This window comes from Sceloporus occidentalis, unplaced genomic scaffold (assembly GCF_023333645.1).
Source record: "Sceloporus occidentalis isolate IW3139 unplaced genomic scaffold, rSceOcc1.0.p SCAF_2, whole genome shotgun sequence".
In the NCBI taxonomy this organism is placed as follows: Eukaryota; Metazoa; Chordata; class Lepidosauria; order Squamata; family Phrynosomatidae; genus Sceloporus; species Sceloporus occidentalis.
The window spans coordinates 63,938,367-63,959,930 of record NW_028316982.1 but is presented as its reverse complement, the minus strand read 5'-3'; the positions used below and the strand labels follow the sequence as shown (position 1 = coordinate 63,959,930).

Sequence of the window (21,564 nt, the reverse complement as noted above, 5' to 3'; positions counted from 1 at the left end):
AGGAGATGTTACTTTTTACAACAAAACTACTTTGGCTATGTCCAGACCCTAGGTTATATTTCAGAATTACCCCCTGCCCACCACCCAAGTGTATAGTGATAAGAAACCAGAAAATGGAGTTTGAACAGTATATTGGTAACTTGTAATGCAGTGAGACAAGAACTTTAGTGTCTGAATGACTTGATTATATGTTGTTGTTGTTTAAAAAATAATATAATTCATATTACTATAAAGATATTAAATAAAATTACAGTTCTGTTTCCTTTTTTTTAATATGAAGATGAAGAAGTGCATGTTTATTTTGCAAATGTAGGGTAGAGGTATCAGATTCAGGAGACAGTGGGAAGAGTCAGAGCAAAAAGCTGTGGATTAAGGAATTGGTCCTGACTTGTTCCTTCCTAATGTTGTTTTGCAGCCATACGGTGGACCACTGGGGTAGTTAGGCCTTAATGTCAGCACACCTTTATATGAACTAAATTTGATGGGGCTTTTACAGTTTACAAGCAGGACAAACATACTGAAATTAGAAAAAGCCACTTCTGTTTCTTCATAAAAGCTATGTGCTTGCTTTTCTCATTCCAGTACTATTACAGTTGACCCTCCTTATACACAGATTTTTTATACATGGATTTAAGCATCCACAGTTTGGAAATGTTCCCAAAAAGTATAAATTTCAAATATCAAACCTTAATTTTCTATTTTTTTTATAAGGGACACCATTTTGCTATGTCATATTTAATGGGACTTGGGCATACACGGATTTTGTTATACATGGGGGATCTTGGAACCAAACTCCAGTGTATAACAAGGATCCACTGTACCAGCATCAAGATTCATCATTCAGCGAGACAATAAAAGTGACTTTCCATGGTGACAAATGCTGTCTTCCACATAAAAATGTTTGTTTTCCACTAAGAAGTAACCACAATGCCTACTCAAAACAAACTATGCAAATATTTCACTTATAGGTCATCACTCTGGAGTGTCTTTGTTTGTTATCAGCATGATACTAATTCTGTTGAACCTTCCAAAGAGAAACACTCATTCAGCTTGAGTAATCAGACCTTCTGGCTGATGTCTGCTCAAATAAGGTTGGTGTTGTTTCATACGGCTGCCACACATGGAAGATAATTTAAAGAACTTTATGTGGCAGCTAATCTCATGTGGTAGACTGTTATTGTCAGAATGGCACATAATTTAGATCGGTTATCTATAATAATAAAAGAGAATGTCTGTCTGTGGCTACACACTTCAAAATTTTAAAGTCAACATTACTACAGGGAACTTCCTAGAAGCTAATAATAATAATAATAATAATAATAATAATAATAGAAGAATTGGGCCTGCTATTATTCATCAGGAAATAGTATTTTCAAGGGGCTAGAAAAGGCTATCTGAGACACTGTTGCCAAGATTCATGAGGGAGGCGAAAAGACAAGAAAACCAAAGTGGGTCCCCAGGAGGGCTAAAGCAATACTTCTTAGATTTTTAGAGAAAGGAGTGGAAAAATGGGAGGAAGCTCTTTGAGAAAGTCGAGAATTCTGCAAGTGAGATTTTAAAGATTTTTTTTTAAATAGCAGGAGGATGGGAAGCTGCGCTCACTTCTTTTGGAGTACTGTATTAGATAGGGACCTTGGCAGTGCTGGGTACAATTGAAGTGGAAAATAGAACGAGTTCTCCCAGTCACTATGACTAAGGGCTGAAACAGATGGTCCTTTTGCATCACCTCCCAGGCAGCATGGAAGCATGGCATGCTACCAAGCCGCCCAGAAGCTGCCCAAATGTTTACACAGGGGCTGGCTTCCAGGTGCTCTGGTGGCACAGTGTTTATATGCCACATACCACCTGAGCACCTTAAAGCTGGCTTTTGGCTGTGGCAGGGTGGAAAAGCCGACTTTTTGCCAGTCCAAAAAGGCTCTTTGCCACTCCTTTTTCAGCTGGCAAAAAGATGGAATGGGGCCGTGGCGTGTGGTTGCTGTAGACCCAATCCAGCTTTCGAAGCTTCAAGTCACCCCTTTGGGGTGGTCTGTTTCATCTCTATAATTCCTGAGATAGCAATAGCAAGTTCATTTCTATACTGCTTATCAGTGAGCTAGCACTCACTAAGCGGTTTACAATGTATAAGCCAATTGCCCCCAATAACCTGGGTACTCATTTTACCAACCTATGAAAGGATGGAAAGCTTAGTGGACCTTGGAGCCCTGACTGGCTGCAGTACTGGCATTTAACCACTGTGCCACCAGACCTCAGTAGTTTTCTCAGACAGGAAAAGAAGAAGGGAAGCCCAAGAGGGCTAAGGTACTCCTGTTAATATTCCTGCATATAAACAAAGGGCGGGAAAACACAAGCAAAGTGTTTGAGATACTGCTGGTAAGGTTCTTGAGATTAAAAAAAAAAGTAAGTGTGAAGACTGGAGTCCCAATGGCACCCTTTTGCAGAATTATGTATCGATATAGTTTTACTTCAGCTAGTAGGAACAACCATACTGGATCTGTTTAGTCTGCATTCTGCTTATATAGTGGACAGCCAGTTGCCTATGGGAAAGCCTCAAGCAGGCCAGGATTGCAAATGCACTCTTCATTTTATGTTGCCCAACAACTGAAATACACAGGCATGTTCCTTCTGATCCTCATGGTCAAATATAGCCATTGACTAGTAGCCGTTGATGCCCCTAACCTCCAGGAGATGGAATTCAAAGACATATTCTGCTAATCCAGTATGCAAAGGGATCTTTGTAGCACCTATGAGACTCTGAAAGAGAGACGTTGGGAGTCTGAAAGGTGCTGCATCAAAGATCCTGCTCCATGAGATGGTTCATCATACAAATATCTGAAAAGAAAGGTTTCCAGTGAAAAGTGACTGAGCTGGATGGTGGCAATTCTACTCAAGAACAGCTTCTATATGTAGGACCTAATATGAGGGCAAATTATAAGAGTGGTTCATTCTTCAAGTTTCAGTTTTAAGTAAAAACTGAATGTAAAATAGGTTTCTGATTTATATGTTTGAGAACCCTTCATGAAAATGTCAGTCAGTAGCTGTTTGATATGGAAGACTTGTAGCTCTCTGATTCATGTTTCCAAATCCCCAAACAAACAAATCCTTAATTTGCTAGAATCATATAACTCTGCTATCAGGTCTGGTCAAGAGGTCTCTGATAACTCTGTGGCATGACTTTATATTGGATGTGAATATATCTGTATCAATAGTGAAATATATAAGACACTCTGACAATCGCCAGTTGGAGGCCCAAGTACTGCATGACAGTTGTTGTGGTTGACTGTAGCCGCCTCCTGGTTGAGGGAGCTAGTAGCAAGTTCTGCTAAAGTGATGTCAGCCCTTAGTTTGGTAGGAATATTTCATGGGTGCCAGCTGTCACTCTGCAAGAGTTGCAGGCAGTGTGGTGGGGAGTGTTCATATCCAGTGTTTTAATTAGTCTTTCTCTCACCTTATAGTTGATACTTGTTCTTCTCAATAAAAATAACAAAAATTAACTGTTTAATCAATCTAAGCATAGAAACAATAATCAGACTGGAGTAATACCTTTCTTGGATTGCTAAAATGTCATGAATAATGCAAGCTTTCCAACTTCACTAGAGTCTTTGTCTGCTGGCACACAGTCTGCCCACACATATAATGGCCAATCTGTCTAGCCAGATTTTTGGAATTTTTATGTCTTTAAATTGTTCCAAATTTGTACCAACTAAGTCTGAATAAGACTTCTGACAAGCTCAAGTTTGCCATGTTGTGACACTTTAGTGATTGAATAAAGATAGTGGCTGGTCCATGTCTGTGAGATGGTGAATTGGCTTCGGATTTTATACTGATTTTTTTTAAAAAAACTATCTAAGGTACTGAGACTATTCCCCAAATGGGTGCAGTACCTTGGATAGATCCTTTACACAGTATGGTCTAAAACCCAGAGAAAACACACCATCCCACTGACATGGGAGCCAAGGCTACTGTTTTTTTTCCTTTGCTGTTGGAAACACCACATTTGGCCACCTACAACAAGATCTATTTAGATTAAGTAATTTTTCCATGAGGTTGCAATTTTCCTGCAAATAGGTACAATTATCATACCAATTTTGCATCCATTTACCTTTTCACCTAGTGCACCTCATTACTGATATAAAGATTGCTGTGTTGCTCCTGTACTTCTTCTCATTTCAGTTGCCTGTGTGCTTTGACTAAGATGATAAACAGATCTCTAGGGCTTGGGTTCAAATTAAGCAGCCCTCTAGATGTTGTGAGACTGCAGCTCCCTGCATTCTTCTCCACTGGCTGTGCTGGCAAGGACTGCTGAGATTTAAAGTTCGACAACATTTAGAGGGCTGCATAAATACCCTATAGGCACCAGATCATATTTGTTCTTGGAAGCTGAGCAGATTAGTCCTGGTTAGTACTTGCATGGGAGACCACCAATGAATATCAAGTTCTGTAGGTTATATTTCAGAGGCAGGAACTGGCAAAAGGGTATTCATTCATTGCCTTAAAAATGCTATGAAACTCATGGGGTTGCCATAACCAAAGGTGTCTTGTAGTCATGTGTGTATACACACACACACACACACACACACACACACACACACACACATCCTATTCCTGTTCTAAGAGCAACTGTAAACTGCTACCTTAATACTTTTTCTTTCTTCACTAAATCTGCAGTCTTTTGCATTTCCACCAGCCACCAGAGACATTGATGTCTATATTTGGCTAGATTTTTTTGGACATTTCAATTGTTTTCTAGTGCCTCAAATTCTGTACCATCTAAGCCTGAAGAAGCCTAAATCTGAAAGCTCACCTTGTTCATGGCATTTTAGATGTTACTCAGTCTTGTAGAACATTCTGGTCAAGAGGCCAACATGGTGTAGTGGTTTCAGTGTTGGACTATGACTCTGGAGACCAGGGTTTGAATCCTTGCTTGGCCATGGAAACCCACTGGGTGGTCTTGGGCAAGGCACACTTCTCAACCTCAGAGGAAGGCAAAGACAAACCCCCCTCAACAGATCTTGCCAAGACACTGTATGATAGTGTCACCTTAGGGTTGTCATAAGTCAGAAATGTTGTCAGAAAGAACAAGAGTCAATTTCTGCAAGTGATTATCATACCTGGACAACTAAAAGGGTAAATGGGAAAACTGTTCATAATATGCGAATTACTGTTCTACCAATATTTGTACTGCATGTCTATAGATCCAGTGTATATACATTGTTGATCTAGGAGTTAAAGTCTAACACTTTAGGGCTTGTTTGTCAATCTGATTTATGATATTTGGCAAAGAGGATCAAAGGGCCCATAGTGATTTCCTACCTCTTTTATTGCCATGACAGACTGAAATTGTTAGAATGGGGTCAAGAATAACTGAACAGCACAACTCCATTTCCCCTTCACTGGAAGCCCAAAATCAAAGTATTGCAGCTAAGTATTTTGAATTTTGTGAAACTGTGGGTCTTGGAGCTTACATGAACTTTCTTTTCCTTTTTGCTCAGAAAGGAGTGGGGGAATGCTCTCATTCAGCAAGGCACTCCTGGAAGAATTCCCACTCTTTGGAGCAAGGAAGTCCTCAGAGACTGAGCATTGTTCAACAGTGGCCAGACTACATTGGGTTTTTTTTCTTTCCCAGGGCCTGGGTTCACTTATAGGACACTGCATCTGGAGGTCAATAGCAAGGTCAGTTACATCGGGGAAGATTTTTGTATTCCAATAAACTATACTAAATGTGTTGGCTTTAGAAGCAAACCCTATTACAAGGCAATCTAGAGAGCCAAGACACATCTTGCTCTGTCAAAGGTATAAGCAGGCCACATTATAAAAGGCTTTTGTATCCACAGGAATACAAGTTACATAGATATATACCGTAGGTAGCTGACTTTTATTGAATCAGACCATGAGTCTATTTATTCTAACATTGGCTACTCTGACTGGCAACAGTTCTCTAGGGTTTGGCAAGGTTGTTGTTGCCTGTTGATCTTCTTCCAAGTTCTTCCAACTAGGCCTAACCTGATTTAGTTTTCATATTTAGATGAGGTGTATTCAGAACAGTAGATGAGCAGCAAACTTTGTTGTAATACCAAACATGCATATTTGGTGTTCATATTGTAAGTAGATCAGTAAGGTGTATTCCCAGTCTTCTCAGCTAAGACTAATTACTGTGGGTCCCAGGTTCACCATTTGAAGCCCACTGTTCTAAATAATCACACCTTTGTGAAATATAATAATTGCCTATATTAAGTATAGCATAGCTCCAGACCTGAAATACACTTCTTACCATGACTCATGTTTTTACCATTTGCACTGGAAAACTTGACTTGAGGTCAAATGTAGTCTGTAGCTTGAGTGACATGTTCTGTGTGGATAGATTTATTGACTGAAGCAACTTAAGAGTGAGGTGTCTCTTTATTCCAAGTTAGACTGTTTATCCATCTTGCTCAGCTCTGCGGCTGTTCTTATTGGCAAGAACTCTCTAATATCTTAGTCAGAGGCCTTTCATCAGGGCCATTCCTACTATTGGGCATAATAAGGCAATTGCCTCATCTGGTTGGGGTCTGTGAGCAGGGGAGGGCTGAATAGAAATGGCAGCCTCCTGTATATTCCTCTTGAACTCTCCTGGCTATTTGCCTTTCTTGGGAGGAAATTGGTGTAGATGCTACACCAATTTCCTAAATAGGAAGGTAAACTGTGACCTGATTTTCTTGCATCCAAAAATGAAAAAAGCACATACAATCAAAATCTTCTGGCTATGAGATGATGCCATTTTTGGGAGTGGGTATCAATCTCAGGGAACCTTTGTGCATTTGAAAGACTGACGTCTGTAAATCTTAGCAGCTGTCCTGTTGCTGGGAGTATTTAAAAAGCAGAAGCATTTGGATAGGTTGCTGTGTCATTGTGAGCAATCACCTATTTTGCTTGCTTGGTGTGTCATTTTTGCACATAGAATCATTTTTGCCCAATTTGTGCAAAACACAACAAAGTGCTTACTTTCCAACTCTTGCAATGGAGGCAAGTGAGGGCTTGAGAAGCCCCGTCAGGCTGTCTTACCATGTTGATACAGCCTGTCTTGGCCTGATTGCCTTTCCCACTACATAATCATAGCACTATGATTACACTTAATTGCAATTGTTCCATCCTATGGAATCCTGGGATTTGCAATTTAGGAAGGGGCATTTGGAATTTTCAAGGAGAGAGCTCTAGTGCCTCACCAAACTAAAAATTGCAGGATTCTACAGGAGGCAACCATGGCGATTAAAGTGGAATATAGTGCAAAAGAGCCCCATGAACAACACACTGGTGAAAATTGTTTACAGCACTAATCCTGGACTCCCTAAGTGATCCCACTTCCTCAAATGTGATAGAGTTGAGCAGAAGTCAAGACGGGGCAGTGAGGAACTTCTGTGAAATGACATAAGTTACGTCAAATAATAATAACAATAACAACCATAATGATAGTAGTAGTAGTTGTAGTCGTAGTAGTTTCCAAAGTGGCACCTGTACTTTTCTGCAGCAAAAATGATAATATTCTGGCACTTAAAATCCCAACTAATTTATTATGTGAAGTTGAAGGCTTTCATGGCCAGCATCCATAGTTTTTTGTGGGTTTTTCAGGCTATGTGGCCATGTTCTAGAAGAGTTTCTTCCTGACGTTTCGCCAGCATCTGTGGCTGGCGTCTTCAGAGAATGCTTGCCTGGAAAGATGTTGGGTATAAATATACTGTGTGACCTGGGAAAGCAAATCACTCCTGCCTTCCAAGGTCACAAAGTATATTTATACCCAACTCCTTTTCAGGCAAGCATTCTCTGAAGATGCCAGCCACAGATGCTGGCGAAACGTCAGGAAGAAACTCTTCTAGAACATGGCCACATAGCCCGAAAAACCCACAAAAAACTATAATTTATTATGGTCTAAGGTTTTATGGGATGACCGTTTCATCAAATTCATGAATCATTCTCTTTTGTTGACAGGTATTATAGGTACACATCAGTGTATTGTGGTGGGACTGATACTACTGTATTTTCTGGCGTATAAGACTACTTTTTAACCCAGGAAAATCTTCTCAAAAGTTGGGGGTCGTCTTATACGCCGGGTGTTGTCTTATAGGGCAGGTGCTGAAACTTCTGAGCTGGAATGGAGAATCTGCGGTTGCTGCATATGGTGGGGGGAGCTCAAAAACGGCCGCGGCCAAATCCCCGCCGTATGCAACAATCGTATGAAAGCAGCTACCACTTTGATAGTCTTGGAGACAGGGAGGGCTGGACAGGCAAGGAGAGCTGACCAATCCAAGCAGGCTTTGTATACAACAAGGTTTCCTGCTAAGTACCTGCATGTCATTTGAAATAAAATTACCATATTGAAGTAAAATCTGATGGTTTTTTAAATTTTTATTTGGTGTGCGTTGGAAGAGGGGTAGTCTTATACGGTGAGGATATCACAAACTCTATATTTTAACTGGAAAAGTTGGGGCCGTCTTATACGCCCAGTCGTCTTATACGCCCGAAAATACGGTAATTGCTCAGATGGAAATTAAATGGAAGGCAAACAGAGTCTGTGATAATACAATTAAAGCTTAAATCCATGCAGAATAAACAATGATAATTCACAGCAGCAGATGAAATCTTAAATAAAATTTGTTTCTTTATTATTTGCTATTTGTATACCTTTCCTCCAATAAGCTTAAGGCATTGCAGATAACCCGCTCTCTTTCTCCATCTTATCACAACAATCTCCATCTTCTTCCCAACACATTTAGAAAAAAATGGTTTAGCTGTGCTGCTAACTCTTTGTCCATAATAAATCGTTGTCAGAATTTATGATCCTATGATTCTAATTTTGAGGAACTTTTTACAGCCATTGAACTTGCTGTCTGAGAGTTTCTGGGAGTTGCAGTCCAAAAAAAGTACTGCTTCCAAGTTCTGATTGTTAGAACAATTAGTAATCCAGAAATCTAATTTCAATCCATGAGCAGGAATGGTATTAATAATGTCTCATGTGTGTTTCAAAATGCCTTCCACATCTATAGGTCTACAGGGTTATCTTAAGGAAGAGGAATTAATGTTTTCTCCTATAGCAAGCCTCCAGGCTCGTTGCATGTTCCTGCCTGTCCTGGTTGCAGGTGGTTAGTGAAAGGAAATGTTTGTTTGTTTTTACTGTGGCCTGAACACGTCTAGGAACATGCATGTACATGTGTGCAAGTGTAGGTATGTGTGCATCAGGGCCAGGACATGATGATCAGTCTAAGAGGCAGCAGGAGCCAGGAATCAGGTGGTAGAAGGAGCAGAAGAGAAAAAAGATGAAGAAGCAGAGAAGGAGAAAATGTAGCAAATTCAGGCATCTAACGATTCAGGAAAGTGCAAGTGCAAGCCAGGAAGGATTTGGGAAAGGACAGCATACCTGTTAGTTCCAGGAACCTCAGTTAACTAGGTTATAGTGATAGCCCCTGACCAAACCAATGTAGACCAAGGAAAAATAGTGATGAGTTGGAAGGACTCATCAACTCTTCAACTAGAACTTTCACTGCAAGATCTTTCTCTGAAAGCTTTACTTACCTCCTGCTGTATATCATGGGTATCATATCAAAACATTCCAGGTTGGATATAGGACAGGTTTCTTGTAATTTTAATCCTTTACAGATTATGGAAGAAGACAAGGTACTGTACAGCAGTGCACCTAGCAGTGTCAGAACTGATGGACCAATAAAATATGTTGCCTTCGGCTGACTAATGCTGAGAATTATGTCATAGTTTTCTAATGGAGGAAGTGGGATTTAATGTTCCTTTAAGAAGAGAATTGATGACATATCCTAATGCAGTTCTTCCTTTCTAGTGCAAAAGACAAGGTATCCTCTTCAAAAGAACAGAAGTTGACATCAGGACATGATGTCACATAACCATCTGGATCTGTGTCAGGGATAGCTGGAATCTTTCCAGAGAAAACAATGCTTTAAATAATAAACTCCCACTCAGTAGCCCTTCAAGTAGATCTTTGATGACCTAGCATAGGATAATTTTTTCATCTTGTCACCCTTTCAGGACAGCAAAGAGGGAGATGTAGTATAATATGTATTTTAGTACTTTTTAAAAAAACTACATTTATGCTATCATCCAAGGAACTGTAGAACTACTATTAAAAATATTTACCAACTGACATGCCAGGTCATAATGGTGCATTCTTTATTGACCTGATATGTGCAGTAATAAGTACATTTTAAAATTATTTTTAAAGCCCTTATGAGTACTTTGCTGTATAATCATAGTTTCAAAGATGTCAATATATATTCATTTTCCATTTGTTATATTTGGGCAGATTATTATGAATAATTTACTAACATTTTTACCAAGGTAAAGAGATGCTGCCCTTTGTAAGGAGCTGAAGTGCTGTATTATGTGTATGAGGAATTGCATCTCCCAGACAATAAATTCTTATCTTTTGTAATTTTGGCATGCAATGAGGTTGCATGAGTGTCATAAGGGATGGTCACAAGGAATGAATGTAAACATTTCCCTGCTTTTCCCACTCCACAGCTACATTCTGGTTTAAAAAGCAAACACTGCACTGTTTTACAAATTGTGAGAGGTTTAGTCTAGAGCCCTACATGTACAACAGAGCATGGATGAATGAAGTTTCACTAAACATAAATTCTAAATAAAAGCTGGATCCAGTAAATAAAATATGGATCATCGTGAATTTGCATGATTTCTTTTTTACAATGGATCCCTCCAAGCATGAAGAGCAAGAGCACATTATGATTTACCATCTAAATTGCTTTAAAAATAAACTTCATTTTCAGATAATGCATGGCTCTTTTGTCTGCAGATGAATTTTGATCTTAAAATAATTTAGACTGTAAAATTTTGCTTCTATTTTTATTTTATTCTTTGCATCCCACCCTTCAGTTAAATTCCCAAGGCAACTTAGAAGCATGATGTACTATGTGATTTTTTTGCTGGTGGAATTCTTGATACTAAGACTGCCAGATAAGGACTACTGAGGCTTTGAGATTTCAGAGCCAAAACCTGAGACCTAGAAATGTCATAGATGTTGGGTCCTGGTGAAGTTATGGGGACAGGGCCTGGTCATGCCATTCAGCATGGTGCGTTACATATTAACTAGTTTCAAAAAGTATGCTATCAAATAAATAACACCAAATCTAACAGATGAGGAGGAATACACACATGGACACACATAAACTTCACAAGGTCATTGCTTTTGTCTTCAGATATGTCTCCCACACCCTGAGGGTAGGAGAAAAGTGTCCAGACCCTGAGACAAACATGATGGGGTACAACTTCCATGTACAAAGGTTTACCAGACTAGCAGACAAATCTCTCCTTGATACTGTTGAGGCAGTAGCTTAGTGTTAGAGGGGTACAGGACAGACTCTGTGATACAGAGGTCTTCCCAACAATGTCATGTTCTTCACCCTAGAAACTGCTTCACCCTGACTAATGGTAGAGCCAGCTATGTGATGAATGGCCTCTCTGCAGGAACTGACCAAATGAAAGTGGTCTTGTGTATTTTCAGACCACTGGTTAAGTACACACATGCCTCTCTGACTCAGTAGGTGAGTAGTTTCTTCTGTTTAGGTGAGAAAACTCCTTCATCCCTTTAGCTGTTCATTAAATTCGTGTAAAATTATGCAGTAAAAATGCAGCAATTTGCAGTAAACCACAATTTACGTAGATATTTCTTGTGACTTCTTGAAAATAGCAACTCTGTATTGACAGTTTAGCAGGGAAGGGACAAATTCATTGTCAGGAATTATGGTGAAAGGATTGAAAATAAATCTGTGTGTGCATATGTTGTGTGATTATGCATGGAACATTGTGTTAGTTTCTTTTCATTCGAAGCCAAAAAAGAGGAAATCCAGAAAAAGGCAGCTTAAGTTTACCCACAAACTGATGAATTGGCCGTATCAATAATTTTAGTGTTTGAAACTATCTTTGTTGATTAGATTTAGATTTTCCTTTAAAACTACTGAAACAGAGAATGGACTTGATAAATTATTTTATTTTTAAAAGCTTTTTTTAAAAATCATCTTTCATTTTACAGTACTTTGGCAGTGTGTGAAAGTGAATAACAGTCCTAATATAATACACATGCAACATTTCTTTTTATTTCTTTCTCTCCCTCCCTGCAGGTATATATCATAAAAGTAACATGGTCTGACTCTACTTGCCAGACAATATACCGCAGATACAGCAAGTTCTTTGACCTCCAGGTAATGTATTGATTTTGATTTTGCATCATTATACATGAGCTTGATTTCTTAAATGCTCTAATAATGAAATTCAGTAATAAGTGGTTTACATCGAATGCTTCCTGAGGATGCTGCATACTTTGTAAAATAAGAAAAATCACATTTTAAATGTCTGGAAGTAAGAGTGTTTGTTAGCTTGAGCAAAGAGGCTGTCCTGGTGTTCATTGATGAAGGTTTGTCTTGTATACAATTATGTGGTCTCCACAGAGAGGCAGTGGTACAGTGTATTTGGATACTTTGAAGAAAATCAGACCTTCTGCTAGCTATACTAGCCAGAGAATCTGGGAAATGGTAGACCAAATAAGTAATTTTTTCAGCTCTGGAAAAATGGATGTCCAGAGTGCAGCTTTGGTTTTTTCTAAGAATTTTATCCCTTAGGATGAGGCTTCCTGCTTACGATTCTGATGTTTTATTTGTGGAAAATTCTATGGCAGCTTCCTCAAAAGGCACTGAATAGATTTCTTTTATTTTAACTAATTATTGTTATTGAATACAAAGAGCAAAAACTGAATAACATAACTTCACAAAAAACCACAAACTACAAAGTATACAAATTGTGCACAACAAATTACAAACAAATCTACAACTAACAAAATAGAACAAAAACGACTTCTATCTTTTCTGCAAGTACATTTCCACCCCTCTTTATCTTCCCAATTAATTTCACTTCATCTGTATATTAGTCTCATGTTAATTAATAAAATCAACAATGATCAAATCATCTTCATTATTTTTCAAAATTTTTCTGGGTTTTTCAGGCTACTAGACCCATTTCAAATCGGCTTTAGGACAGGCTTTGGGGTTGAGACTGCCATGGTTGCCTTGACCGATGATCTGCGTCTGAGCATTGACAGGGGGACTGTGACCCTGTTGGTGCTCTTAGACCTCTCAGCGGCTTTCGATACTATAGATCACGGCATCCTCTTAGACCGCCTGAGGGGGTTAGGTATCGGGGGCACTGCTTTGCAGTGGTTCCGGTCCTTCCTCTCGGGCAGGTCTCAGAGGGTGCTACTCGGGGACTGTAGCTCCAGTAAGAGGTACCTCACTTGTGGGGTTCCTCAGGGGGCTATTTTGTCCCCGATGTTATTTAACATCTATATGAAGCCGCTGGGTGAGATAATACGGAGTCATGGTGCTGGGTGTTATCAGTACGCTGATGACACCCAAATCTATTTCTCCATGTCTCGTTCGTCGGCCTCGAATTCTGATGGCATCTCTTCTCTCAATGAATGTCTTCAGGCGGTAATGGGCTGGATGAGGAAAAACAGATTGAAACTGAATCCAGACAAGACGGAGGTGCTCATGGTAGCGGCCCCGAAACCAAGAATTGGGTTGCAACCTCCAGCCCTGGATGGGGTCACACTCTCCTCCAGTGACTGTGTTCGCAGTCTGGGGGTGCTCCTTGACTCGTCGCTCCTGATGACAAATCAGGTAAATGCGACGGTCAGGAGTGCCTGTTATCAGCTTCGGCTGATACGCCAGCTGTGCCCTTTTCTGGAAGTAAGGGATCTCGAGACGGTTGTGCACGCGCTGGTAACCTCACGCCTTGACTTCTGTAATGCACTCTACATGGGGCTACCCCTGTGCTTGACTCGGAAATTACAGCTGGTTCAAAACATGGCAGCCAGGCTTGTCTCAGGAACATCTAGGAGGGACCACATTACTCCGGTTTTGAGGTCCCTCCACTGGCTGCCTATCAGCTTCCAGGCCCAGTACAAGGTGTTGGTTATCACCTTTAAAGCCCTAAATGGCTTGGGTCCAAGCTATCTCAGGGACCGCCTCCTCCCATACAATCTTCCCCATGCTCTCCGGTCCTCTGGGAAGAACTTACTGCAGCCTCTAAAATCTAGGCTTGCGGCGACCTCCCAGAGGGCATTCTCTGCTGTCGCCCCCAAACTCTGGAACGACCTGCCGGATGAGATCCGTCAGTTGACATCATTAGACAGCTTTTAAAAAGCTGTCAAGACGGATCTCTTCCGGCAGGCCTTTCCAGATTAACCATCCCGGCCCAGGTTCCCTGATTCCCTCATTCCTCCCGTGGCCCCATCTTAGTGATGGTTGAGGATCAACAGAGGGATATCAGGGGTTTTAGTTTTTAATTGTTGTTTTTATGCTTTGATATTGTGTTTTTAATATGTTATACTGTTTAATACTGTTTTAAGGGGGGGAGGGATAAAGTGTTTTTAATTGTTGTATTTTATATTTTACTGTTGTCAACCGCCCGGATTGGTTTCCCATAGGGCGGTATACAAATAAATATTATTATTATTATTATTATTATTATTATTACTACTACTACTACTATGTGGCCATGTTCTAGCAGAGTTTCTTCCTGACATTTCACCAGCATCTGTGGCTGGCATCTTCAGAGAATGCTTTGCCTGGAAAAATTGGGTGTATATATACTGTGAGAGCCTGGGAATGCAGGAGTGATCCAGCTTGAACAGCTCTCGCAGTATATATACACCCAATTTTTCCAGGCAAAGCATTCTCTGAAGATGCCAGCCACAGATGCTGGCGAAACATCAGGAAGAAACTCTGCTAGAACATTGGCAAAACCCCACAAAAAACTATGGATGCCGGCCATGAAAGCCTTTGACTTTACTGAATTATCTTTAATCAAAATAGGCAGTTTATCTATATCAGCTAACTCCTTAAGTTTTGATAACCTTTCTTCTTTTGTAGGAATTAAATCATCTTCCATTTCTGAGCATACAGTATCTTGCAGTATGTAGAGAGATCTTGTAGTACCTTTGAGACTAACTGAAAGAAAGAAAATGGCAGCATAAGCCATGCTGCCAATTTCTTTCTTTCAGTTAGTCTCAAAGGTACTACAAGATCTCTCTATGTACTGATTCTACAGACTAATATCGCTATATCTCTGAATTCTACCACTATGGAGAGTATCTTGCAGCTGTGACAATATATTATTCTTCCATTACTCATCTCCAATTGCTCACTCACCATTCCCAAGAGACAAAGTTCAAGTTTCAGTTGAAGAGTAGTCAATAATTTTTTTTGCATCATATTGTGTACAGTATTTGAATCCAGTGTCTTTTCTCTTTCTCACATATCCACCACAAATGGTAAAAAGACCCTACTTGTTTATTGAATTTCCAGCATGTATTTGGTGATCCTTTATACATCTTAGATAATTTCTCTGGTGTCCTATATCAATGATATATCTTCTTCTTAAGATCATAACACAGAGTAAATTTCAAACCTTTTGACCACACTGTTTCCTACTGGTCCATTTGTATTTTATACCCAAAAATTGTATCTCATTTAACCATACAGTCTTTCATTTGTTCATTTTCCATCTCAAATCTTAACAAAAGCATATACATTTTACCAATCATCTGTTCATCATTTGTACACAATTAAATTTCATAATTCAGACTTATTTGATTTAAAACCAATTTTTTCTGACTAATTTAAATATCCCACCATGAATAACTGATCTTTCAATTCTCCTTGATAAATCTGAATACATTTCTTAACCATCTCCAGAGCACTCATTAATTTCAAGCCCCTGGAATTAGTTTCCATCTAGCAACCCCGTGCTAGTAGCTTCCCCTAAACCATAGTGGGCAAACCCAAGGCTTTCAAAGGATCTAGCTGATATTTTACTAGACTCATTACATCCATCAGCTAGAACCTGATGCAAAATAGTGGCTCAGGTAAATGCACACATGCACAGTCTAGAAATCAGTATAGAATCAAGCTCACAAATCCTTTCACATTAAAGTTGACCTGGTTTCAACCCAAGTAATTTTTTTCCTAGCAGCCTAATTTAGAAAGAACAAGGGTTTTTGTCGTTGTTGTTGTTACTACTGTCAGTCAGCTGGGGAGTGAGTTGTTAATCTATTGAGACTCCACTTGCAATCTACTACAAATCACTCAGATCAGTTATGAGCTCCCAGTCTACCTGTCTTTGACTTCTACTAGCCAGAAATTGCAAAAAAGCCTCCACAAATAGCTTAGGAATCATTACATGAATTCCCAGTTCTTTGCATTCTCATGTCCCAAACATGGCTGGAGTAATATTGCTTTTTCTGTGTTTCTGTTTTTGCTATCCATACATTTAGAGGAAGGAATTGATAAATCACCTGTGAGTATATCTTCTGTAAGAAAACTCTGTTAAATTCATGGGGTTGCCATATGTTGACAGACAACTTGAAGGCAAACAGGCAGGCGCGCGTGCACACACACACACACAATTTATACAACCATCCTTTAAATGTAGTGATCAGGGAACTGCTTTCCTATCATGGAGCAATGTATGCAGGGATCCTGTTTCACACATTGTTGCAAGCTTGGCTTCTTCACTAAGGGAAAGAGAGGTAGAACAATTGACATTGGAAGTCTATTCTCATCGGATGTAGGCTTGCCTTCACAAGTGCCACTGCCTTTATATGAAAGGATCTGATTGCCATTGGTGAAATCAGTGGCGGTATGTCCTAATCAGGACTCTGTAGCTATTTCTCTCAATGGAAACAGGAAATAACTAAGATGTGACTCATGAGAATGAAGTGATGGAATACTGGTAGTATACAGTTTGGTTAGATTACAGTTTGGAGGAAACTTTGATCTCTATCAGAGGCGTGTGGCAAAAGGCTGCTGTCTGTTCAGAATCCAGCCTGTGGTACTTTGCATTTACTCTAGTGCTGGATGAGAGCATCAAAGGCTTGCTGTGATTGTGTCAGATCTGTTCATCATATTGAGCCTGCAAGGAGTGAATTAACATGGGCTCAGTTTAAAAAACAAAAAAACAAAAACACTAGCAAAGCCTTGTTTTTCATACACTTTTTAAGATGTCCATTTGAAAACACATATCTGAAACTGGGAGCTGAATCACTACAACTACTTTTGAGCATGGAAAGTTCCAGCCTTTGACATTTCTCATAGAAATATATTGCTTTTTCTATCTCCCCATTCACCTCCAAACACTTATGTGGTCTAGTATATGAATCTGAATAAGGCTAGAGAGGGCAAGATATTTTTATATCTTTGTTGCATTGTTGTTCACATTCATAGTGGCCAGAAGAAATATCTGAGCTCCTGGTACCTCTGCATCTCCTATGCTTCTTAACTGTTAACAACAGTTTGAAAGAAAAAGAAAAAACTGGTCTTTTTGGTACAACTTGTAGTTCGAAACTCTTTCTTTTTCGTTAAACACCAGCTACACCCTCCCCCTCATCACTTGTCTGTGTTCTTGCAAGTCTCCTGGACTTTCCTGTTAGGTTTGAAAAGTTCCCATCAACCTAAAATTATCAATGGGTTTAGTGTGTTGGACAGGAAACGATGTCTCCAATCAGGGGAGAAGGCGTCTTGAAAGGTCCCATTGATCAGTGAGAGGAGGGGGGCTGAGCACCAGTAGAAAATATCTGGTGAACAACGTGCATCCTTTAGCATTCCCACTTGAAAACACAGCAACATATACCCACCCCTTTCCTCCCACTCCCATTGCTGCCCAGGTCTGCACCCTTTTGTTTTCAATTTATCCCTGGGCAGTTTTGGTGCTTTTCTTCTCTAGGTTGGCTTGAAGGACATTGTTCACAGAGTACTGCAGCATTTCTGAAAGGAGTTGAAGGGGGAAGCATCTAGGTTAGGTTCAAAGATTAGATATGTGTACATTAACATTCATTTATTCAAAATGTTTTTATCACACTTTCCCACAAGGTGTTCAAGGCGCATACATTAGAGGAGTGTATGTTGACATTTGTTTATTCCAAACATTTTTATCACACTTTTCCATAAGATGTTCAAGCTGGCTCAAACTGAAAATACAGTGGGCCCTTGGTATCCTCTGGGGTTTCATTCCAGGACTGCCCCCACCCCAATACCAAAATCCATAGATGCTAAAGTCCCATTAAATAGAGCATTGTAGTAAAATGGCATCCCTTATATAAAATGATAAAAGCAAGGTTTGATTTTTGCTCTGTGTGTGTGTGTGTGTAATATTTCAAGCCATGGATGGTTGAATCCATGGATAAGAAATCTTTGGAGACTGAGAGCTGACTGTATATGAAATATATATACAAAAATACAATGTTAAGAACCTTTAATTGCTTCTACAACAGGCAGATAGCCATCTTTATAGATCAATTATATATACAGTATAGGCTACCTGCAAAGGTCAGGGTGTAGCATGTCCCCTGGCTTGCTAGTTTGCAGGTATTGAAGAACAAGGTTATTGCCCTGTAGTTTAGGCAGAAGGGCCACCACCTGGTTGCATCTTTTAAAATAAATAATGTAGGGATCTTTTTAGTTTAAGTGCTGATGAACCAATATTCCCTGAGCTACAAACATCAGTGTTTATGCTTATCTTTTCATTGTCTGTAGAATTATGATGTTATGAAGTCAAGATTCTTTTTGTTATATGCTATCATTCTTTGGAAGAAATTACATATATAGTGTGGTACTATACCACTATATGCCTACTTTGATTCCATTCTTCCTGTGTATGTACTTTCTTTCTACATCTCCCTTCCATCTGCTTCCTTAAAATTCTTCACAATCCTTGTGTTGGACTGGGGTTTCTTAGCTGAGCCTTACCATTTTTAGAAATCACTTACCTGTGAAGCTTGTAGATCTTTATGAGGTTGACTAAACCCTTCCCATTTCACAGAGCTGTTAACATAGGGCCTGAGCAGACAGGCCAAAATAAAGCTGCTTTGGGTCACTTTGGAAGTGTGCTGTTTAAATGACGCATGCACCCTAAGAGGCTGGAAGCTCTGCCAAAGCCATGCTCCACCCCTAAGGACTGGAGTGCGGCTTTGGTGCAGCTTTTGGCCTCTTAAGGTGTGTGTGTCATTTAAACAGCATACCTTCAGCTTTATTTTGGAAGCCCATAATTTTGGATGACCGAATGATAATGTAAATTTACTTTGTGGTCTGTGGATGAAAGTTTGTTGCAAACTACTTTGCATCATTTAAAGAAAGCTATATCGATAAAAGGAGCCAGAATAGTGTAGTGGTTTCATTATTGTATGATGATTCTGGAAAACAGGGTTAAAATCCCCACTCAGTCATGAAACCCACTGGTGACCCTGGTCAAGTCACATCCTCTCAGCCTCAGAGGATGGCAGTGGCAAATCCCCTCTAAAGAAACTTGCTAAGATAATCCCATGATAGGTCCACATTAGGATTGATAGGCACACAACAACAGATATACATAATAGAATGAAAATGGATTAAGAACATATGAGTCATGAGTCAGCCTGAATCCAGAGAAAACGGAAGTACTTGTGATAGGTTCTCCGGGCCCGGGGAAGGATATTTGTCCACCTGTCCTGAACGGGGTCATGCTCCCCTTGAAGGACTCAGTTCGCAGTCTGGGGGTACTTCTGGACTCGTCGCTCCACCTTACATCTCAGGTGGATGTGACGGTCAGGAGCACTTGTTATCAGCTTCGGCTGATACGCCAGCTGCGACCCTACCTGGGCTGGGGGGACCTGGAAACAGTGGTACATGCTCTGGTAACCTCTCGGTTGGATTTCTGTAATGCGCTCTACATGGGGCAACCCTTGAACCAAACCCGGAAGCTACAATTGGTTCAGAATATGGCAGCAAGGCTGGTCACTGGATGTTCCAGGACAAGCCATATAACACCTATATTGCAAGATCTACATTGGCTGCCTATTCGCTTCCGGGCGCAATACAAGGTGTTGGTAATTACCTATAAAGCCCTAAATGGCTTGGGCCCAGGGTACTTGGAGGACCGCCTCTACCCATACAGTTCACCCTGCACTCTCAGATCGGGCGGAAAACATCTGCTAAGAGTTCCGAAGTCAAGATATATTTCATCTTCACAGAGAGCATTTTCCATCTCGGCCCCGCAGATTTGGAACTCTCTACCTGACGAGCTCCACTCTGTCACCTCTCTAGATTTATTTAGGAGAAATTTGAAGACTTTTCTTTTCCGTCAAGCTTTCCCCCATGTGCCTTAATACTATCCTCCTCTCCTTTGTTGCATATTGTTCGATCCAGCTATTTTGTTGTATGGTTTTAATGGTTGCAATATAATGTTTTTTAGAGTATTTTGTGTAGCTTTTAATCGGCATGGGTAGTTTGTTTACACTATTGGGGATATATGTTGTTATAATTGTATCATTTTATGTTGTAAACCACTATGATCTATGTAGGAATAGCGGTATATAAATAAATTTTCATTCATTCATTCATCAGGCCAAAGAGCTATTCGTGTTTTATTCTTGTTCACACAGTGGCTAACCAAGTGCCAATGGGACTTTATAACTGCAAAATCATGAATTAGATCCCCACAGTCAATTTCTCTTGCAAGTTCATGCTTGGTAAACAATATGACTAGGTGGCTTAACTGTTCCTGCCTCATTGTAAAATGCCTGCAGTTTTTGAAAAGCATACTTGATGTTTGCTGAAACATCTTTCAATTTCTCCTACAGTCATTCCAAAAAGCTATGTACTCTTCCATAAAAATTAGTTAGTTATTTCTTAAAAACTTAATTTAAAAGATAGGACAGTACAGGTTGAGTCGCTTATTTGAAATTTTTGGGAACAGAAGTGTTTTGGATTTTTAATTTTTTTGTATTTTGGAATATTTGCATATACATAATGAGATATCTTGGAGATGGGATCCAAGTCTAAATATGAAATTCATGTATGCTTAGTGTGGTGTAGTGGTTTGAGTGTAGGACTAGGACTCTGGAGATCAGGGCTCAGTTCCCTGCTCAGCCATGTAAACCTGCTTAGTCACACACTCTCAGCCCCAGAAAATGTCATGATAGGTTTATGACTTGAAGGCACACAACAACAACAACAACAACAACAACAACATACACCTTATACGTACACCGTTATGATCATGTCTCCCCTCTGTTGTCTTCCCTTCACTGGTTCCCTCTTCCTTTCCGCATCAGGTACAAACTTTTGCTACTCACTTTTAAAGCCCTGCATGGGCTGGCCCCTCTTTATTTAGCTGATCTTCTCTCTCCCTACATCCCTACTCGCACTCTCCGCTCAGGTAGCCAAATTCTCCTCTGTCAACCCAGGATTTTCTCTGCCCCGTCCCAGATCCGTCCCTTCTCTCTTGCTGCCCCTCATTCCTGGAATCTTCTTCCTCTGCATGCACGGCTCATCACTTCCCTAACCAGCTTTAAGGCTGAGCTGAAAACCATATTGTTTAATGAAGCGTTCTCAGGGAATTTGTGATTGTCATCTGGCTGTCTGATAATGTTTGATGTGATGTGATCTGCTTTTATATTTGATGTTTTTAATTTGTCTTTTCTTTTCTATATGGTAATTTTATCTATTCCTCTATTTAATTGTTATC

General features: G+C 39.9%; 1 protein-coding gene across 3 annotated transcripts in view; it reads left to right on the top strand.

Moving 5' to 3' along the window:
• The window catches only part of LOC149318479 (SH3 and PX domain-containing protein 2A-like), a 335,649-nt gene that overhangs the window by 24,620 nt on the left and 289,465 nt on the right, over positions 1 to 21,564 (top strand). For all 3 annotated transcript variants that reach the window (XM_089509805.1, XM_089509806.1, XM_089509804.1), the window contains exon 2: positions 12,132 to 12,212. In XM_089509805.1, coding sequence (XP_089365931.1) covers positions 12,132 to 12,212 — 81 coding nt within the window. The remainder of the gene's footprint in view (positions 1 to 12,131; positions 12,213 to 21,564) is intronic.